The sequence below is a fragment of the Myotis myotis genome, unplaced genomic scaffold (assembly GCF_014108235.1).
Source record: "Myotis myotis isolate mMyoMyo1 unplaced genomic scaffold, mMyoMyo1.p scaffold_m19_p_8, whole genome shotgun sequence".
Taxonomy (NCBI): Eukaryota; Metazoa; Chordata; class Mammalia; order Chiroptera; family Vespertilionidae; genus Myotis; species Myotis myotis.
In genome coordinates this window covers 3,241,507-3,259,939 of record NW_023416390.1, presented here as the reverse complement: position 1 = coordinate 3,259,939, position 18,433 = coordinate 3,241,507, and the positions used below count along the sequence as shown (strand labels likewise).

The following is an 18,433-nucleotide window of genomic DNA, read 5'->3' as shown; positions in this document are numbered from 1 at the left end:
CCCTTATGCCTACAGATTTAAGGCTTTTCTGCCTGCTTACATACTAGTACACATTTGTCCCATTGGGAACTGCCTGTATTACAATAATCAATTTTATTAAATGACTGGATTAGTGTTTAAAATAATGGTGGTTGTTTTTTATATAATTATGGCTAGGAAATTTTATAATTATGTTTCCTAGATTTATAATCAATGTACTTAAATTACTTTTAATTTCAGATTAAAGCATAGCAACATGTTTATTGAGCACAAAAAAATTTAAACAGTACTAAAGTGTGAATTGCTGCTTTCACTTAAAATTTCAAGGCATATTCTCATTGCTATTATCAACAGGTCTACCTACCATCTCTCTGACAACTTCATTCTCAGATATGCCGAAGTAACTCCATAATCAAAGGTGAGAGCTTATGAACGCTAACAAAACAATCCTTACTGCAAAGGTATAGCTAATCAGAAATTACCTCCTTCTCTCCACAAAGAAACAGGTTTTGAAAACTCGAAATTCCTAACACCAATTCCAATACGGACCTTAAAGTCTAGGCTTTACTAGGTCAGCTGGATTAACAGAATCATGAACCTCGTGGTGAAAGATAATCCCAAACTGTCAGCAACGCTTTACAGCATGCCAGGAAACTCTGAAGGATCTCAGTTAAAAATTCTTACACCTTTAGATAACTTAAAACTCCAGGATATTCCCAGGCGATATCTAGAACAAATCATCCAATCCCCATAAGAAAATAAAAGATAAATACATATACACATACAAATACATTTTCAAGGTCGACACTGGAATTCTTTGGGATCTATTTCAACCTAAACCTATGGTCTGAAAAAAAGCCATCTTACAGTAGTGTTGACAAGTTTATACTACTTTCCACTTTATTAGTTTAAAATATCATTTACCTCTTTGGGACCCATTACAACCATGCTGTCCATTAAATCATTAAGTAACCAGACTAGCAGGAACACATTAATGAAGATAAGTAATAAATAGATATGTATAGGGAAGCAAAAAATATTCTCAATCTACCAAATGGAGGCATTAATCTCCAAAGTTATCTTTAGTTTCTAAATATGTGAGGAAAATGAAAACAGATAAAAGCCTATGTATGAATACATCTAAAGAGAGGAAAGGAACAGAGAAGAACTGTAAGCCTTAGGAATACTGGCTGTCTGAAGCCTTCTCATTTTATGATGTCCTCTAAGTCACCTTGTGAGAAGAAAGCAGAGACCATGCTGAGACAGCCGTAAGACAATCGGAGGAAGTGGAGATCAATGGAAGCCATGGCAGGACAAAGAGGAGGCTCTATGTAAAGTGAATGTAATCCCCAGGTACTACCCATTGGAAGCACCCATGGCTACATTTCTTTAGATCAGTTTCAAAGAAAATACACAATAGCCCCAATGTCTTAAGAAACCTTAATGTGCACCAAGTTTTTCAAACAATTAATGTTTATAAATCCCTCCTTTTTGTTTCAATTACACAGGAAGCATTGGCCTTAAATGATGCAATTTTGTTATAAAATAAAAATGACCATATAGCACAGCAATCACCATTAAATGTTTGGCAGAAATTTTTACTTTTTAAAAAGATCTTTGTCTAGCATGACACCATCTGATGTTGTTTGAAGAGTTAATCTTAACATATCCATACACTCAATCTGGGATCAGATGTTCGCAATCCTGTAGATTTGAGTGCCTGTTTTTAAAAAAATAAGAGTGTGTAAATATATAGTGCAAATAATGTATATGCTTATTCCAATACAAGTTTTTATTTCTGTACATAAACACTTCTACCCAGGACCTGAATATATAGTATATGGCATTTTAGTGTCACTACTACACACTTTCTGGATAAGTTTCTCAGTCTTTTTCTTTCACTGATTACCTTGAAATGAGCATAATGAAAATTTGAAAACATGAGAAAGTGTCAGTCAGAATCTACCTATCAAATGACCGTTAAGATTACATTTCAGTATTTCTGTATTACTGATTCAGTACTGCTGATTTTTAAAGTTTTAGAAAAGTATAAAAACTTACTGTGATAAATTTATGAACAGGTATTTTCTCTTGTCCTTCTGCAATTGTGTAGAACAGCAAATCTTCCAAGCTAGGTAACAGACCCTGTTTTATTTTACTAAAGGGGAAAAAAGAAGAAAAAATTAATCATGTGAACATTCTAGTGAATTTAAGCTACAGCCATTATTAAATATTCATTGACCCAGGCTGAACTGATCTACTCAAGACAGCATTAAGTGCCGATTTATCAAAATTAAACCAGTATTACTGAATCCACACTGAAAAACAAGTAAATTACGATTCATTCTTAAATACAGATATTTTTTAATACCAGGTTTTAAAACCTTGATGACCATTCCTAGTTGTGCTAATGCCTAACCATCTGTTATGGTGTACTCTCCTGCACAATCTAATACAACCACCCAATATTAATTAGAGCTCAGCAAATGTTCAGGCAAGTGTCAAAATGTTGCTCTTTTTAAAAAAAAATTATGAGTATATTTACATATCTATAATAAAAGCGTAATATGCTAATTAGACTGGGCAACCTTCCGAGGAAGCCGGGGCTGCAAGGGGAAGCCCGGGTCCTGAGTGCCAGAGGGAAGCCGGTGCCGGCAGCCAAGGGAAGGAAGGCCTACTCTTGCATGAATTTCGTGCATCAGGGCCTCTAGTTATTCAAATATTTAACCTGATTGTAAAATTTAAGGGAGACAGAAATTATGTATTGGATAGGAAAGGTTAGCACAGAAGTTCTTGAATCCTGGCTATAATACTTAAACTGCGTTACCTGTCTGTGATTCTGTTTCCTCATCTGAGAAAAGGAGATCTCACAGGGTTATTGGTATAACGACAACTTTCAAAGGAAAATCCTATAATTACTTTTGTAAAATAAACTATCACACAGCATAAGTATGTTTAAAATTGTGTTTTTATACTGTTGAAAGGAGCTTTTCGTGCTGGCTGATATGGCTCAGTTGGTTGAGCATCTTTCCAGGGCACACTGCCAGGGTTATGGGCTCCATCCTCCAGTAGGGGGCCACTTGATGGTTCTCTCTCATCGATGTTTCTGCTCCCTCTCTCTCCAAAACCAATAAAAACATATTAAAAAAAAAAAAACTTTTCTCATTGTCCAAATATGTCCTGATAATAAGACTGACCACATGTATTTATGTATTTAGTTATTACTTAATATAATTATTTCCCTATTATTAGTGATCCATATAGTTCTACCTTAAAAAAACAATAGAATATGGAGTTGGTCCACAGAGCATATACATTTATACATGGCAACTATAAAGTTTATCCTAAAATGTTAAAGTTGATTTTAATATAATTTATAGTTGTGTTCAAAGATGTTACAACTTTTAGTTTTTAAAGTGAACCTTAAAATATATGAATTTCATGCCAATGTTAAAAAAACAAACAAACAAAAAAACTAACACATATCCTAATTTAATGACATATCCCGGATATATAAGTATTCCCTGAAACAATTTTGGCTCTTAGAGAACTTCTAAAAATGTATTTGCGATATTTTAAAAATAAGAGCTAACATTTACCAATCACTTTGTGCTATAAACTCTCAGAGCATGCATTCTACCTAATTTAATGAATGCCTCCAACAATTTTATGACAGAAGGTACTATTATTACCCAAAATACATTATGGTTCCAGGTACATAGTAGAAGCTCAATAAATTTATTATTTGTTGATAAGATAAATGACTCTATCCCCATTTGAGACGAGGAAATAGAGGCTCATACATATGAAACTTCCCATGACTACATAGTGGCAGAGATGGGTTTCTCTTATTCCAAACCATTAACCATTAGAGCAGTGATGACGAACCTTTTGAGCTTGGGGTGTCAGCATTTTGAAAAACCCTAACTTAACTCTGGTGCCGTGTCACAAATAGAAATTTTTTTATCTTTGCAACCATAGTAAAATAAAGATTTATATTTTTTATATTTATTTTATATATTTAAATGCCATCTAACAAAGAAATATCAACCAAAAAAATGAGTTCGCGTGTCATAGGTTCGCCATCACTGTACTAGAGTATACTGACTACCAAACTTACTAGCTAGTTATTAGTTATTACTTTTATAAGGTACAATGTTTTTTGGTCTTACCCTGATCTAAACCATTAAACAGTGTTCAACAATACTAGTGATTTAATATTTAAAGGAAAATTGAGCCAGCTGTCAAAAAAGTCAGTGAAAAATAACATACTGATTATTTACAGAAAATGGTTTGTCAAATAAATGACAGTGGTAGTTTCAAAAAAAAACTGCAGAATAAGCTTTCTATCTATTTATCACCCCAGTAAATGGTATTTGCTTTCACTAAAAGCTACATAACTAACATAAAATAGGAACACACTTCTTACCTTATGGTATCATAGTGCAAAAAAATTAGTGACCATGTTATTGCCTAGCAAAAGTAAATTGTTACTTGCTTTTGGACAAGGGACTAAGTTTTATCCATAGGAGAGCAATTTAAGTCATCTCTAAAAAATATTCTCACAAAATAAATGGTCAAAATTAATAAAAACAAAATAAAAATTAGTTTATGACACTCAGAAACTACAATAGGATGGATATACACAGATTAATAAATCCAAAGAAAAATCTGTCTCATGCCTTTTTATTCTCCCCCTCACTACCTATGTAGGCCTTTAAAAGCTTAGACTCTGAACAGAGACCGAGTTAGCTTCAACAATCTGGTGAGCAAACCAATGTACAGATTCTCCCCAAACTTTCAACCAGGTAGAAATTACTACAAATATCTTTCTTGTCCCTTTTTTCTCCCCAAATTGAATATGGCTTTGTAGCAACACTTCACAATAACATATTTTGCTATTAAAATTCAAAAGCTAAAAATGTAGTTTTCAGTAACTTATATAATAACTAGAAAATCCTTGAGAAGTCTTTTAAGTTTTAATGACAAAAAAAGATTATAGCAGGCTTTCAAACCATCACATCAAGTAAACCCGAGTGATTCCTCCAAATACCCTAGGGAAAAACATAAAATTGTATGACACTCAGAAACTAAAATAGGATATACATAGATTAATAAATCCAAAGAAAAACCCATTTCATACCTTTTTATTTTTCCTTTTACTCTCCCTCACTCCCTTTCTAATTTCTGCCTTTAAGATCCATTCACCATCACTTTGTTCCTTCTTTTTCCCATTCCTTCCCCTACTTTACCCTCACAAAATACCTGCCTAAAATAACAAATGATTTTTGTTAAAAAGTGAAAAAACTCCCAAGTATTTAACTGCCACCCATGACATGTAGTGTTATTAATTGCTGCTTACAACCTAAGGGAAATAGAACACGTACATAAGGAGGAATTATAATAAAGAAACTATGGGATCCCATCACTGAAAAGTACTTCACTGTGGACTAATAAGGTCAAGCTTTTTTAGAAGATGTGGAATTTGAGCTACACTTGCAAGATGGGTAGGAGCTGGAAACATGACAACAAATGGGAATTTCAGGCAAAGGAAACAGAATCACCAAAGCGATGAAGGTAAGCATTCACTGGGTGTTTATAAAGAACAGTAAACAAACAGAGCATAGGACTTACGAATTAAAGTGCCTGTCGCTACCTATGTGTCCATTAAAATGCCCAATTTTCAGGGTTAGAAGAAATCTATTTTAAGTCAACTTATAAATGAGGAACTACCGCCCCGAGTGATCTTTATTTAATTTTAAATTTTTTTTACTGACTGATTTGAGAGAGAGGACAGTTAGTGAAGCACTGTCCCATACATCAAAGAAGGTTGTGGGTTTGTTTAATCCCGGGTTGGGGCATGAATGGGAGGCAACTGATGAATGTTCCTCTCTCTCCACCTTCCTCTCTCTCTAAAAATAAAAACATATCCTTGGGTGAGAATAAAAAATAAAAAATATAAATATGTAATAGATTTTTTTTGAAGGACTTTCTGTTCTTTTATCTTAAAACCCTTAAACAGTAATGCAAGCTGGATAAAACTGTCCCCAATTAACAGATAAAGACAGTCTCAAATTCAAGCAGCATGTCCAACATCACACACTCAAGTGGTTCGACCAGAATTAGTCCTACAAAGCCGGTCCTGGGTTCCCAGCCCCAGATTCTACTTGCTGTGTGTGGACAAACATGGGGCCTCACACGAAGCCGGAGAGGCTCAGGGGAGGTGCACGGTGGGCCTCACAAATCCAGAGACGTGACTATGTGGGGTGGCTAACTAAAAGCAGGCCGTGGTGGGTAGCTACCCTACGCCTACAGCTTCCTTGACAAAAATTAGTTTTACCCTTGAACATGTTACATGATTAAATTTTTGTTCTGTCTTATTGAAACTGCATCCTGTACAAAGTGAGGATGAGATTAAATTAAATTAGGGCTGCTGTTCTGATTGGACTTCATTGACATGTATTCAAGAGCAAGCCAAAGTAAGAAGCACAAAAGCCAGCTTTACATGAGGAAATAACCAGGCTGTTCATATCAGCTGATGGCCACTTGTCCACACGCACAGCTTTAGAAGTCTAACAGTGGAAGGGGCACAGGGAGGGCATGTGGATGTACCATAATTCATTTAACTCCACTAATGTTGAACACAAGTTTTCCCCACATTTCTCTAATATGCATAACACTGTGCCAAAATATTAGATGATTCTTCCTATACCTCAGCTTACTTTGCTACCATAAATTCCTAAAAAGGTATGAATATATTTAAAGTTCTTCATATAGTTTAAAAACTATTCTTCAGAAAGTTTGTACTCTTTCAATAACTCCCACCAGGAAGAATCTACTTCTGTCACTCAAAATAACCTCAGCAACATGACAACTTTAAAATTTTCTTTGGCCTGCATCAGAAATTAGTATGCAAAAAAAATTCCTAAATCCTCAAGGCTATCAACTTTTTGTTCATTATGCAATATCAATAGTTCTGATTTAAAAATTAGTGTTTTCACGATGAACAATTCTTTAGTAAGCAATAATGTTACATACCAACCAGAGATACTTCCCAAAGGAAGCCAAGACTTACATTAACATTTTGCTTCTACCACACTGTAGGTGGTCAGAAAAATCACAAGTGCAGTGATGACTCATATGCACTGTTTCATAACCAAAGCAATTTTATACCTTAGTAGGTTCCAGGATAAAAATCATACTAACAGTCTCTCTACCTATAAGCTATTTACCTCGCGTAGAGATATCAATTATTAGTAACTATTTTTGTAAATATGTAACTTCATTAGGCTTAAGAATTCCTCTTTTTTAAAAAAAAAAATAGATTTTCATTGATTTTAGAGAGAGGGAGAGAGAGAGATAAAAACATCAATGATGAGAGAATCATTGATTAGCTGCCTCCTGCACGCCCCACACTGAGGATCCAGTACGTAACCCAGGTATGTGCCCCAACCAGGAACCAAACCTCGACCTCCTAGTTCATAGGCTCAACCACTGAGCCATGCTGACTGGTAAAGGGTGAAAAGGCACAGACCAGGGTCATTGGGGGAAAAGGGACATCTATAATATTTTCAACAATAAAGATAAATTTTTTAAAAATGATAGGCAACTCCTTTGTTTATATAGGATTTAAATATTGAGCTCCTTAAAGAATGCAAATTCTACAAATTAGACTTGCAGTTTCTACAGACATACTTTTCCTTTACCTCAATACTACAAGAAGGAAGTAGTGCAGCTTTTTACTGGTTTCAAATAATTTTGTAAATCTCAAAGTAACCCACAAATACCTGCAACAAATTTCTCTTCAAGGTGACCTCTATCTTTTCCAGACTAAAATAATGTCCTACTCCCCAATTACTTTCCCTACATACTACCTCACATGCAAAAAAAGATTAAATTCGATTTGGTAGTCCTATCCTGAATTACTTGATTCTGAAGTACACAGACTTCTTTGTAAAACAGTAAAGCCCGGAAACTAGAAGTTAAAACTCAAGGAGACTACATTCCAGGACCTAATTCATGCTCTATCAGTGAACTTCACCTAAACATTAATTAGTAACATGTAGTTTGTTAATTACAGATTGTGTACTAATATATCCATGGCTTGCCGAAACCGGTTTGGCTCAGTGGATAGAGCGTTGGCCTGCGGACTGAAGGGTCCCAGGTTCGATTCCGGTCAAGGGCATGTGCCTGGGTTGCGGGCACATCCCCGGTGGGGGATGTGCAGGAGGCGGCTGGTCGATGTTTCTCTCTCATCGATGTTTCTGACTCTCTATCTCTCTCCCTTCCTCTCTGTAAAAAATCAATAAAATATATTAAAAAAAATATATATATATATCCATGGCTAACTAGATGTGTGGTTTAATGTAAACATTAGGCAGCAAAAAATGTTATGTTATGATGCTATTAAAACAAAATTTAAACTCACTGATAACCAGTAAAAATTTGTAGTAGAGTAAATCACAAACAAAATGACTGAGGTTCAGTGAAAAAATTAACTATTTTATCTCAAAATTAACTGTACTGTCCCAATTTAATTTTACCTTGTGAAATGAAAATATGTTCACTTTTACAATAAAAGCAAATAATTAAATGATCATAACAAAATTTGTCATCTATGTCAATAAAGGGTTTTTTTAAATTCCAAAATATATTATCTGTATCTGCCAAATACCATGGCAACTTTATTATCAGTACTGTTCTATAGACCCAACTCAGTTTGTTGAAATGCATAAGTATTTAACCTTATTTCGAAATTCAATTCTCAATAGAATATAATGCTTCTATGGCCTTTGCTTTCCATTTATTAAGAATATGAACTTCCAGCCTGGCCGGTGTGGCTCAATGGTTGGGCCGCTACCTATAAACCAGGAGATCTCTGATTCTGGTCAGGGCACAGGTCCAGAATGCGGGCTCCATCCCCAGTAGGGGGCGTGCAGCAGACAGCCCATCAATGACTCTCTCTCATCATTGATGTTTCTTTCTCTCTGAAATCAATAAAAACATAATTTTTTTAAAAAAATATGAATTTCCAAAACAAGATCACAGTATCTGAAGATAGAGGAAATCACTCTCACTTTTAATAAAGTATTTTTAATTATTCTAATTGTAAAAATATTTTTGAAGTGCCATGATTTTGTATAGATAAGCAAACGTGCAATTATTGCACATGGGTATGCAATTTTTAACAGATACTACCAAACTGCCCTCCTAAATAGCTGAACTAATTTAATTTATACTTCTACCAGCAACATAAGAGTTCCCATTTCCCACACCCTTTGCATCACTTGATTTAACTTAACAAAAGTCTGCCAATCTGATAGAGTAAAAATGATCTCACTGGTATTTTAATGGAATACTTTCAATATTGCCCTCTGTCTGAATTACCTATTTTCTAAAGAGCATACTTGTAGTGGTATTTTCCCAACCTGGTCCTTCCGTTATATCTCTTTTCCTTTCTAATTAAATAAGAAATTGCTCAACAAAAAGTAACTTAAAATGCCCTGTTCCCACCTGCAAACCCTTCCCAGGGACCTAGAATATACACACTTCTAGGCTTTATAGACATGAAGCATGGCATGCTTGACAGAGACGAAACACTGTGATAAAAATGACCATGTTGGACAAGCATTGCTATAAAGGTTAATGAGGAATCTTTAATGCTATAGCATGCTCTGTGACTTTTATATAATACTCATTCCAGTCCATATTGGTTTTCTGAAAGGCCAGTGATTTTTTGAAATTAAAAGTCTATCATTAGTCTCGAAACAGTATGCAAAATAGGTTGAAATGAGACCAAAGAGTGGATATGAGGATACAGATTTTAAATTTGAAGTCATCAGATATGTGGAGGTAAATGTGAGAACAGAGCTTGGAGGAGAGATGATATTACCTACACAAAGATGAGAGTCAAAGCCGAGAAAAGGGAGATGCTCTTGAGAAGGTAGACAAATGGCAAAGCAGCAAAGGCCCCAGCCTCAGGGTTTACCCAGTGAACAGACCCAAAGAGTCAGGAAAGCAGACAGACAACTTAAAAAATGGGAGAGCCAAGCAAAGTGGTTTTCAAAATGATAGAATGACAGTAACAAAATTAAATAAGAGCACTACATGGAAAACTGAGCACAGATCATTTCATTTTTCCAGGAGATATTTAAGAAAGTACACAGTCCTAAAATTCAAGGCCAATGTCCTTGTCAGGTTTTACAATAAACAAAGCAATTTCATTCTATTTAATGAACAGTTATGTTGTATACAACACATGCCAAAACTGTTCTAAGTAAGCCCTTTACAAAACGTTAACTCGTTTTTCACTTGGCTATTTCTTTTAATAACCCCCTATAAAACCTGGCAGGTCCTGAGTGAGGACTGGCATTCCAGGTGGTTTGCGGTTGGAGGGATGACCTATGCTTTGGAAGCTGAGCACCAGTAATAACAAAATCAACTGGAAGCTTACCTCCCAGAACACAGGCAAATGGAAAGGAGGACAGCTACAATTGGAAATCAGAACATTCAGAAAATAGGATCTTTAACCAGATAAATTTTTTTTCACAATCTCAAAGCCAGTGCTCTTCACTTCATATGTAAACTGGAGACAGCTGGCGTTCACTCTTGAAATCCTTCATTGGAAAACTCTCAGGATTCTCATATTTAGGCATACCTCATTTTATTGCATTTAGCTTTATTGCCCTTCCTAGGTATTGAGGGTTTTTTTGTTTGTTTTTTTACAAACTGAAGGCAAGACTCTCCACCAGCAAAAAGATTACGACTTGCTTATTACTGCAATATTTGCTTTATTACAGTGGTATGCAAGGTATGCCTGTAGTACCTGAACCAGTCTAGCCTATTACTCCAAACTTTTAATTGAGGTAAACAAGACTATCTTACTGATCACTCAAACTCCAGGACATCTAAGCAAATAATCTTGACGGATCCCCGGCCGAGGCTGATTTTCTTTGGGGTCTGGGGAGACTAGGAGGACATTTATGTAGGGGTTGTCAGTATTAGCCAAAATAGGGTTTCAAAGTCATTGCTAGGGTTTCAACGTTAATCAAGGCACAGGGTTCTGGGGGAAAAAGAGGGATACTAAAGCCACTGAAGAGACATACACTGGAAGGCGTTTTCAGTAGAAAGCAGGTCCCATCCTATAGCCTTTAAGGACAACTTTAAATGCCAGTAATCGCATTTTGCAATTCTGTGTGTGAGTACAGGTATTTAAACTAGTTACACGTCTGGTAAACCAGATCATAAAGGTATCAGATGACATTAACCATACCCATTCTAGTCCCTAAAAAAACAGAGGAGTTGGAAATTTAACAAAAACCTAGCCTTTTAGATCTTGAAGGGATGTGAGTCATCTAACTGAAGGTGCTAAATGATGCCCAAGGTCCTGCTCTGCAGCACGTCATCATCACCACGGAATACCACAGACTTTGCCCATCATCAAGTGATTTAAAAAAAATAACATTTTTTTTTCAGTCTGGGAAAACTTTAGCTTGGAATGTTTTAAGAAGGTGCCCGCTTCAATTACAGGAAACATGAAGCTGACCTAAGGCTGAACGTATGAAGAATCACACTTTCGATTTGACTTAAGATTCCATGGGGCTGGAGATAATGTCGGTACAAGATCAGAAAAATAGCAGGGCATGAAGAGAACAGACAGGAGTATTTGTAAGCCCCTGGGGAGACAGGGGTCGTGCCCACTTGTACTGCACAGGACAGAGTACCCAGGGCCTGCTTCCCACGCCGTGGGAGAAAAGCCAGCTTTGCGTGAAGACTAAAGGGCTGTGCGGTACAGAGGCGTTCACATGCCATCGCTGTTTGAACTCGACCTTTTCAGTGAGCGTTCTGCCGGCCGCATTTCATCTTCGGAATTCTAACCTTTGTCTCCCAAAACACCTCGCCCACCTCCCGCAGCACAACCCACAGGCCCAAGCCCGTGGTCCCCGGGGCCAACAGGTGGTCGGCACGCGCGCCCCATCCCCGCGGCCTCCGGCCCCTCATCTCCTCGCGGAAACCTTACTTCCGGCGCCCAGATGGCTCCACGCAGACCGGGATGTTTCCACTCTGGAAACTGTCAGGATCCTCGGCCACGTTAGGTTTCCCAAGAGACGGAGGCAGAGACGGAAGGAGGGCAGACGGAGGACACCCGAGCCCGGAAAAGCCACGAGCCGGGGAGGCGCGGGCTCCGCTCAGCGCCCGGCCCCTGCCTGTCAGCCGGTGGGGGTGTCCGTGTGGCATCGCCCGCGAAGGGCCGGGCGGAGGAGCCCGAGCGGGGAGCGCGGGGCGCGGACACGCAGCGCCAGGGCATCACCCGGCCCCTCGGCGGCTCCACGCGGGCGGGCGGGCGGCCGGGAAGGGAAGTGGGGGCCCGCGAAGGGGCGCGGGCGGCGACGGCTGGGGCGCGGCTGGGCCTAATCACATGGCGCAGGCGACGCAGGCCGCCGGCATCTCTTTCTTTCTCTTTCTCCAACCTCCGCTCCCATCCCGCCCCGCAGCGGGCCGCGCCCGGACGCGGGCCCTCACGCAGGGCGAGGCCGCCCCGCCCGCCCCGCCCGCGGAGACACTCACCTCTCGCCCGAGGCTGCCAGCTCCTTGCCCTCGCTGTGGCCGAACGCGTCCGTGTCCGCGGGGCCGTCCTTGGCGCCGGGCGCCGGCGGGGCCGCGGGCGGCGACGCCCCGGGCTGCGGCTCCGGCGACTGCGGCTCCTGCGGCTGCTGCGCGCCCGCCTTGCCCAGCTCCCGCAGGATCTCGGAGGGCGAGCTGGACAGGCCCCTGGCGCCGGGCCCCGCCAGCCGGCCGCCCCCGCCCCAGCGCGGGCAGAGCCGCGCGGCGGCCGCCGGGCCCGCGGCCTCGGGCCCCCCGCCCCGGGCGCGGCGGCGGAGCGTGGCGAGAGGCTGCGCCCGCCTCAGGGCCGCGGCGGCGGGCGGCCTCAGGAGGTCCCGCAGCAGCGCCGACCCTCGGAGCCTCATCATGCCGCCCGCTCAGCCCGCACCGGCTCGACGGGGAAAGATGCTCGGGGCGTAGGCGGCCGCTCTCCTCCCGGGATCGTCCTCCCGCGGGGCGGCGAGAGGACAAGCAAGGACAGGGCCCGCGACGTGGGGGTGGGTGTGGTGGCCGCTCCGCAACCGCCGACTCCGCCGCCTCCGACTCGGCCGCCGCTGCTGCTCCGACCGGCGACGGCTCCGCACTGAGGCTGAAGCGCAGGCGGCGGCCGGGGACATACCGCGCTCCCTCTCCGGGGGCGGGACCACGCCGCGGGCACGCCCACCTCGCCAGCTCCTATTGGCTGCGATTCCAGACCTCTCTTCTGATTGGGGACTGGAGCAGTCAAACTTCCCTCGGCGTTGGGTGCGCACCGCGGCGGGCGGCGGAGCGGCCGGAGGCGGGGAGAGGCGTGGAATGGACGCGCGAGGCGGGGAGCGTCCGGGCTTCGGGGCAGCCGCCTCCCTCTCGCCGTGCGCACCCCGCGGCCGCTCTACTGAGGAGCCCCGGGCTCAGGGGTCGTCATGGACGCGGCGGATAAGGCTCCCGGGCTCCCTCCCGCTGCTGAGGAGACCGGGAGGGCGGCGGGACCCGGCGACGGGTAAGGGCGTGCGGCGACCTCCGAGGGCCGCGGCCCCGCGAGGGCAGCCCCCGACGAGCCTGGTCCCTCTCCCAGACGCTGGCAGTTTCCATGGCTGGCGACTGCCCAGATGTGAAGTGTTTTGGAAAAAATGAGCCCAGTCCGCTGTTGTGTGGCGCGGCCATGTGGACGGCCGGGCCGGGCGGAGGGCGAGGGGCAGTCCCAGAAGGCGGCTGCTCTCCGGGTCCCAAATGCCTTTAAAAACAATGTGCACCCGGATCTCCAAAAAGCATTAATGGGCAGCAGCTCGAGAGAAAGATGCTTTTCTGTGTTAAAGGCCGCCTCGTCCCTTCCCAATGGGAGCCCGCGAATTCGGGTCCCCCCGGGGCCGGCCGGCATCCCCGGGGCCGCCTGCCCTTTTGGACCTGCGCGGGGCGGCCGGGGTCGTGACCCCTGAGTGTCCCTCTGAGCCTGCAGTCACTCCGCTCAACGCTCTAAAACATGTATTTTTAGACTTGTTTTTTTTAAGATGAACTTTTTAATATTTTTTTATTGATCTCAGAGAGGAAGGGAGAGGGAGATGGAGAAACCTCAGTGATGAGACAGCACCGTGGATCGGCTGCCTCCTGCGCGCCCCCCACTGGGGATGGAGCCCGCAACCCGGGCCTGTGCCCTTGACCCCATTCGAACCCGGGACCCTCAGTCCGAAGGCCGACGCTCTACCCACTGACCCACACCAGCAGGGCCAAAGATGGTTTCTTGGAACAAGTAGGTTTAAATGCATAGATTTCCCCCAAAAGGTTAGTGGGGTGATTTTTACGAAGGGTGTGTGTCAGGCGCGTCATGAACTGATCACCAGGTTTACCGTAGAAAGCTAATGAGTCTGATACTATTGCAGCAGATTCTTAATTAGGAGAGCTGGCTGTCCCTACAGGGTGTGTCACCTGTGGCATGTCACCCTCTTGCCATGTTTAAGTTCTATCTGCTCCTTTTTTTGTTGCTGTTAATCCTTACCTGATGATAAGTACATATTTTTTAATATATTTTTATTGATTTCAGAGAGGAAGAGAGACATAGAAGCATCAATGATGAGAGAGAATCATGGATCCTCTGCCTCCTGCACGCCCCACACTGGGGATGGAGCCTGCCACCTGGGCATGTGCCCCGACCCCTAATCCAGCTGTGACCTCCTGGTTCATAGGGCAGCGCTCAATCGCTGCTGAGCCACCCGGGCTGGGTGAGGATATTTTTTTCCTTTTTTTTTTTTTTGGAGAGTGGAAGGGAGGGGGAGACAGAGAGAGAGAGAAACATCCATGTGGTTGCCTCCTGTAAGCAGGGATCGAGGTACCTCACCCCCTTCGCTCTGGGGGCCTGACCTCTAACCACAGAGCAAAACCGGCCACGGCTCTATCTGCTCCTGAACCAGAAGAACGTGGAAAGAGCTATTGTGTAAAGCACTTAACCACATTTAAAAAAGAAAATGTTAAGGCAATTGCAATTTATTTAGAGGCCTTTTATTACTACTTCATGTTGCCTGTCACCAAAATTTGACAGGAATCAAAGTAATAACATACTCATGAAAAGGAACACCACATTTTGTAAGAACGATAAATACTACCTCTGCCTAACCTCTCCCGTCTGCTTTATCAATGACATAAACCTGAGTGTTCTCCCATCTTTTAGGTATAACTTTGCTTAATCCGTTTCGTGGGTGCCTTCCTTTCAACCACGTTCAGGTTACTGACAAATCCCGTTATTTTCCTCCCTGTTCTTTTCTCTTAGTTTCTCTAATTTTTCTATGCAAATTCTTTCCAATGATTAAAGGTGTAAATACTTTATAGTATACTTAAACATAAAAAGCAAACCTTGTAATAGATTATTTTGTAGAGTTCCTCCTTTCAAGGATAAACTGGTGAGAATAGACATTACTCCTAACATTATGAAAAACTGAAGAGTCTGATGAAATTCAACCCCTCTGAGAAGACGGATGACAAAGTTAGAGACAGCAAATTGAAATGACCATAAATAGAATAAAAATGTGACTCAGTGCTTTCATTTGATTCTTTTCTTCATCTACAATGTTTCTTTTAATCTTTACTAATTGTCTTTTAATCAAGTACAACTTTGGAACTATGAACTGCAGTTAATTACTATTTCCATGAGGTTAATTATTCACCTCCTCAATCATATCATATAAAACAAAATACAGCCCTATAAAAACGTTTTTTACACGTGCAATGGCCCACCAAGATTGCTACAAATACAAAGGCCTCTCCAGACTAGCAAGTGGCTGGGTCCTCAGAGCTACTCTCAGACTTCCTCTTTGCTGCCTACAATGGGTGTGGTCTCACAGCCACTGGGAAGGCAGTCCACCATCACAGGAGAGGTTGGAACGCACCCACTTTGTGTCTATTCTCTCTAGAAGCACAGTTCCTGAGCTTCTCTGTTCTTTTGAAGATTAAAAAATGGCTAATGTCTCAGGATCATAACGTAACCTATACATAAGTTCCAGATCTTGCCCTTCATAACAACTAAAAGGCTATTTGTTGACCTAGAGCTAAATAGAAAACAATTCTCTTTTGACTAACAGCTCATAAGAACTGCCTAAGGTTTTTTATTTGTTTGTTTGAAATTCTTCTATTTAAAGAAGAGAGTAAGGTTCAGGAAACCTCTACACAAGCTTCTGCTGCTACTTCCCTTTCTTCTGTTGGTTTCCTGCTTTAATTGGCCAACTTCCTAGCCTCACTGATAAACCCTGCCAAACATGACTTATTTTTCCAAAGCTGAATTTAGATTTGCATTAAAATAAGTATTTTAAGTCCCTCTTCTGTAAAATGGGGATAATATTGGTATCTTATCTCATGGATTCTTGTGAAGGTGAAATGAATCAACACATGTAAAGCACTTAGAACAATGGCAGTAGCACTGTTAGCTATAATAATAATTATTAATAGCAATAATAATTAATAGCAATGATAATAATTACTCTCATTCTCTGAGTGAATACATTTTGTTGTGCAATGTGATTTGTTGTCAGGTCTGTTATGAAAAGCCAAACTAGGAATTGTTTTAAAAACTCTAGTCATAAAATACCATTTAAAAAGAAGCTAGCTTCCCAAAATGAGATTATTTAATTCATTTTTAGAAAGAATTTCCAAAGTATCTTGAAATACAGACTGCTGCAAAAGCAGTCAAATTAAGCAAAGCTGGGCTCAGTGCCCCAGGTACCAGCTATTGACAAATAACTTTTAAAAAATACTAAAGAAAGAAGAATTGCAAGCGAAAATCGAACAACAAAAAACTTGCCTCAATACATATGTCATATACCATTAAATCTAAAAAAATTTTCATTTGCTACCTATATAAATTAAACCTCTGTTCCCTCGTGGCATTACACAGAAATGGTGAGAGAAATTTTTATCAAATTTGAAGAAACTATTTGAATGTTCTCATTTAGAATACTAACTATGCCCAGCCGACGTGGCTCAGTGGTTGAGTATCGACCTCTGAACCAGGAGGTCACGGTTTGATTCCTGGTCAGGGCATATGCCCAGGTTGTGGGCTTGATCCCCAGTGTGGGGTGTGCAGGAGGCAGCCCATCAATGATTCTTTCATCATTGATTTTTCTATCTCTCCTTCTCCCTTACTTTCTGAAATTAATTTTAAAAAATATTTAAATAAAATACATGAAATTCTTTTTGAGGGATCCCCTAATAGCTGCAATGGGAGTGGGGTGGAAATCAGTTATTTTTCCTTCATTCAGAGTGATATAGTAAATATTTCAATTAGCTCAGTTTATGTTAATATTGTTTATACGTAGATCAAAATTATATGCATAGAGCTTCCAGATATTTATTGATTTTTTCAAAGTGATTTTAATTCTAGATGTGGTGTTTTTGCCTTTGTGTTTTTTAATATATTCTTTATTGATTTCAGAGAGGAAGGGAGAGGGAGAGAGAGTTAGAAGTATTAATTATGAGAGAGAATCATGGATCGGCTGCCTCCTGCACGGCCCTACTGGGGGTCGAGTCCACAACCGGGGCATGTGCCCTTGGCCGGAATGGAATCTGGGACCCTTCAGTCCTCAGGCCGACGCTCTATCTACTGGGCTAAACTGGCTAGGGCTTGTTGGTTTTTTTTGAGGGGGGGGGGGGCTTGTTTTTTTTTTTTTTGTAAATTCACAGCATTAAATTGAACTAACACCCGTCCCAGAGATAAGAAAGTCTTACTTGTATATTAGCAAAACTTTAAAATTTTTTTATTTTATAAATAATCCAAAAGTCAAAACCATACCTGTCTGAGAATGCAAACAGCCTCTGTGGTAGATTGTATTACTGTTCCTAATTAATTTTGTCCCTCCCACTGGTAGGATTTTACCTCCCCACCTTGTTGAATGGCAGGGTTGGCCTTATGCCTTCATTTGTTCAACGAAATGAGGAAGAAAGTGATATATACCACTGCTGAGCGTAAACTTTAAGAGTAATTGCTTGGTTCTGTCATATTTTTCTTTTGCAGCAAGAACAGCATGTCCCACAAAGAGGATGTCCTTCACTGGGTCCCAGGATGATGGCACAAAGCTGAAGGTAACTGCCACTGACAGCATGGAGAGAGACACCTGACCGTAAGTCATTTTAACTTGGGGGTTATTACCATCAAATGACTTGACTTACCTTGACCAGTAAATCATCCAACTCAGTGAAGAAGACTTCGCAGCCCTGAGACTAGTATGGATTACAAAGAGAACTCAGAAAGATAGGCAGTAGACCTCCAGAGTGGTTGAAACTTAATACCAATGAGAGAACAGTCAGAGTAGACCTCTTTCAGGATCGATTAAAACCAAAGGTTAGATAAGAGATGTTTGATTAATATTTCAGCATGCCATACATATTTGGA

The 18,433-nt window shown here is 41.3% G+C and overlaps 1 protein-coding gene across 1 annotated transcript in view; it reads right to left on the bottom strand.

The window, feature by feature from the left end:
• The window catches only part of GLS (glutaminase), a 77,267-nt gene extending 64,084 nt beyond the window's left edge, over positions 1-13,183 (bottom strand). Inside the window, 4 exon segments of the mRNA XM_036318962.1 lie at positions 1,582-1,660; positions 1,663-1,699; positions 2,041-2,137; positions 12,547-13,183. Coding sequence (XP_036174855.1) covers positions 1,582-1,660; positions 1,663-1,699; positions 2,041-2,137; positions 12,547-12,950 — 617 coding nt within the window. The 5' untranslated portion in view covers positions 12,951-13,183.
• Between the last annotated feature and the right edge of the window lie 5,250 nt (positions 13,184-18,433).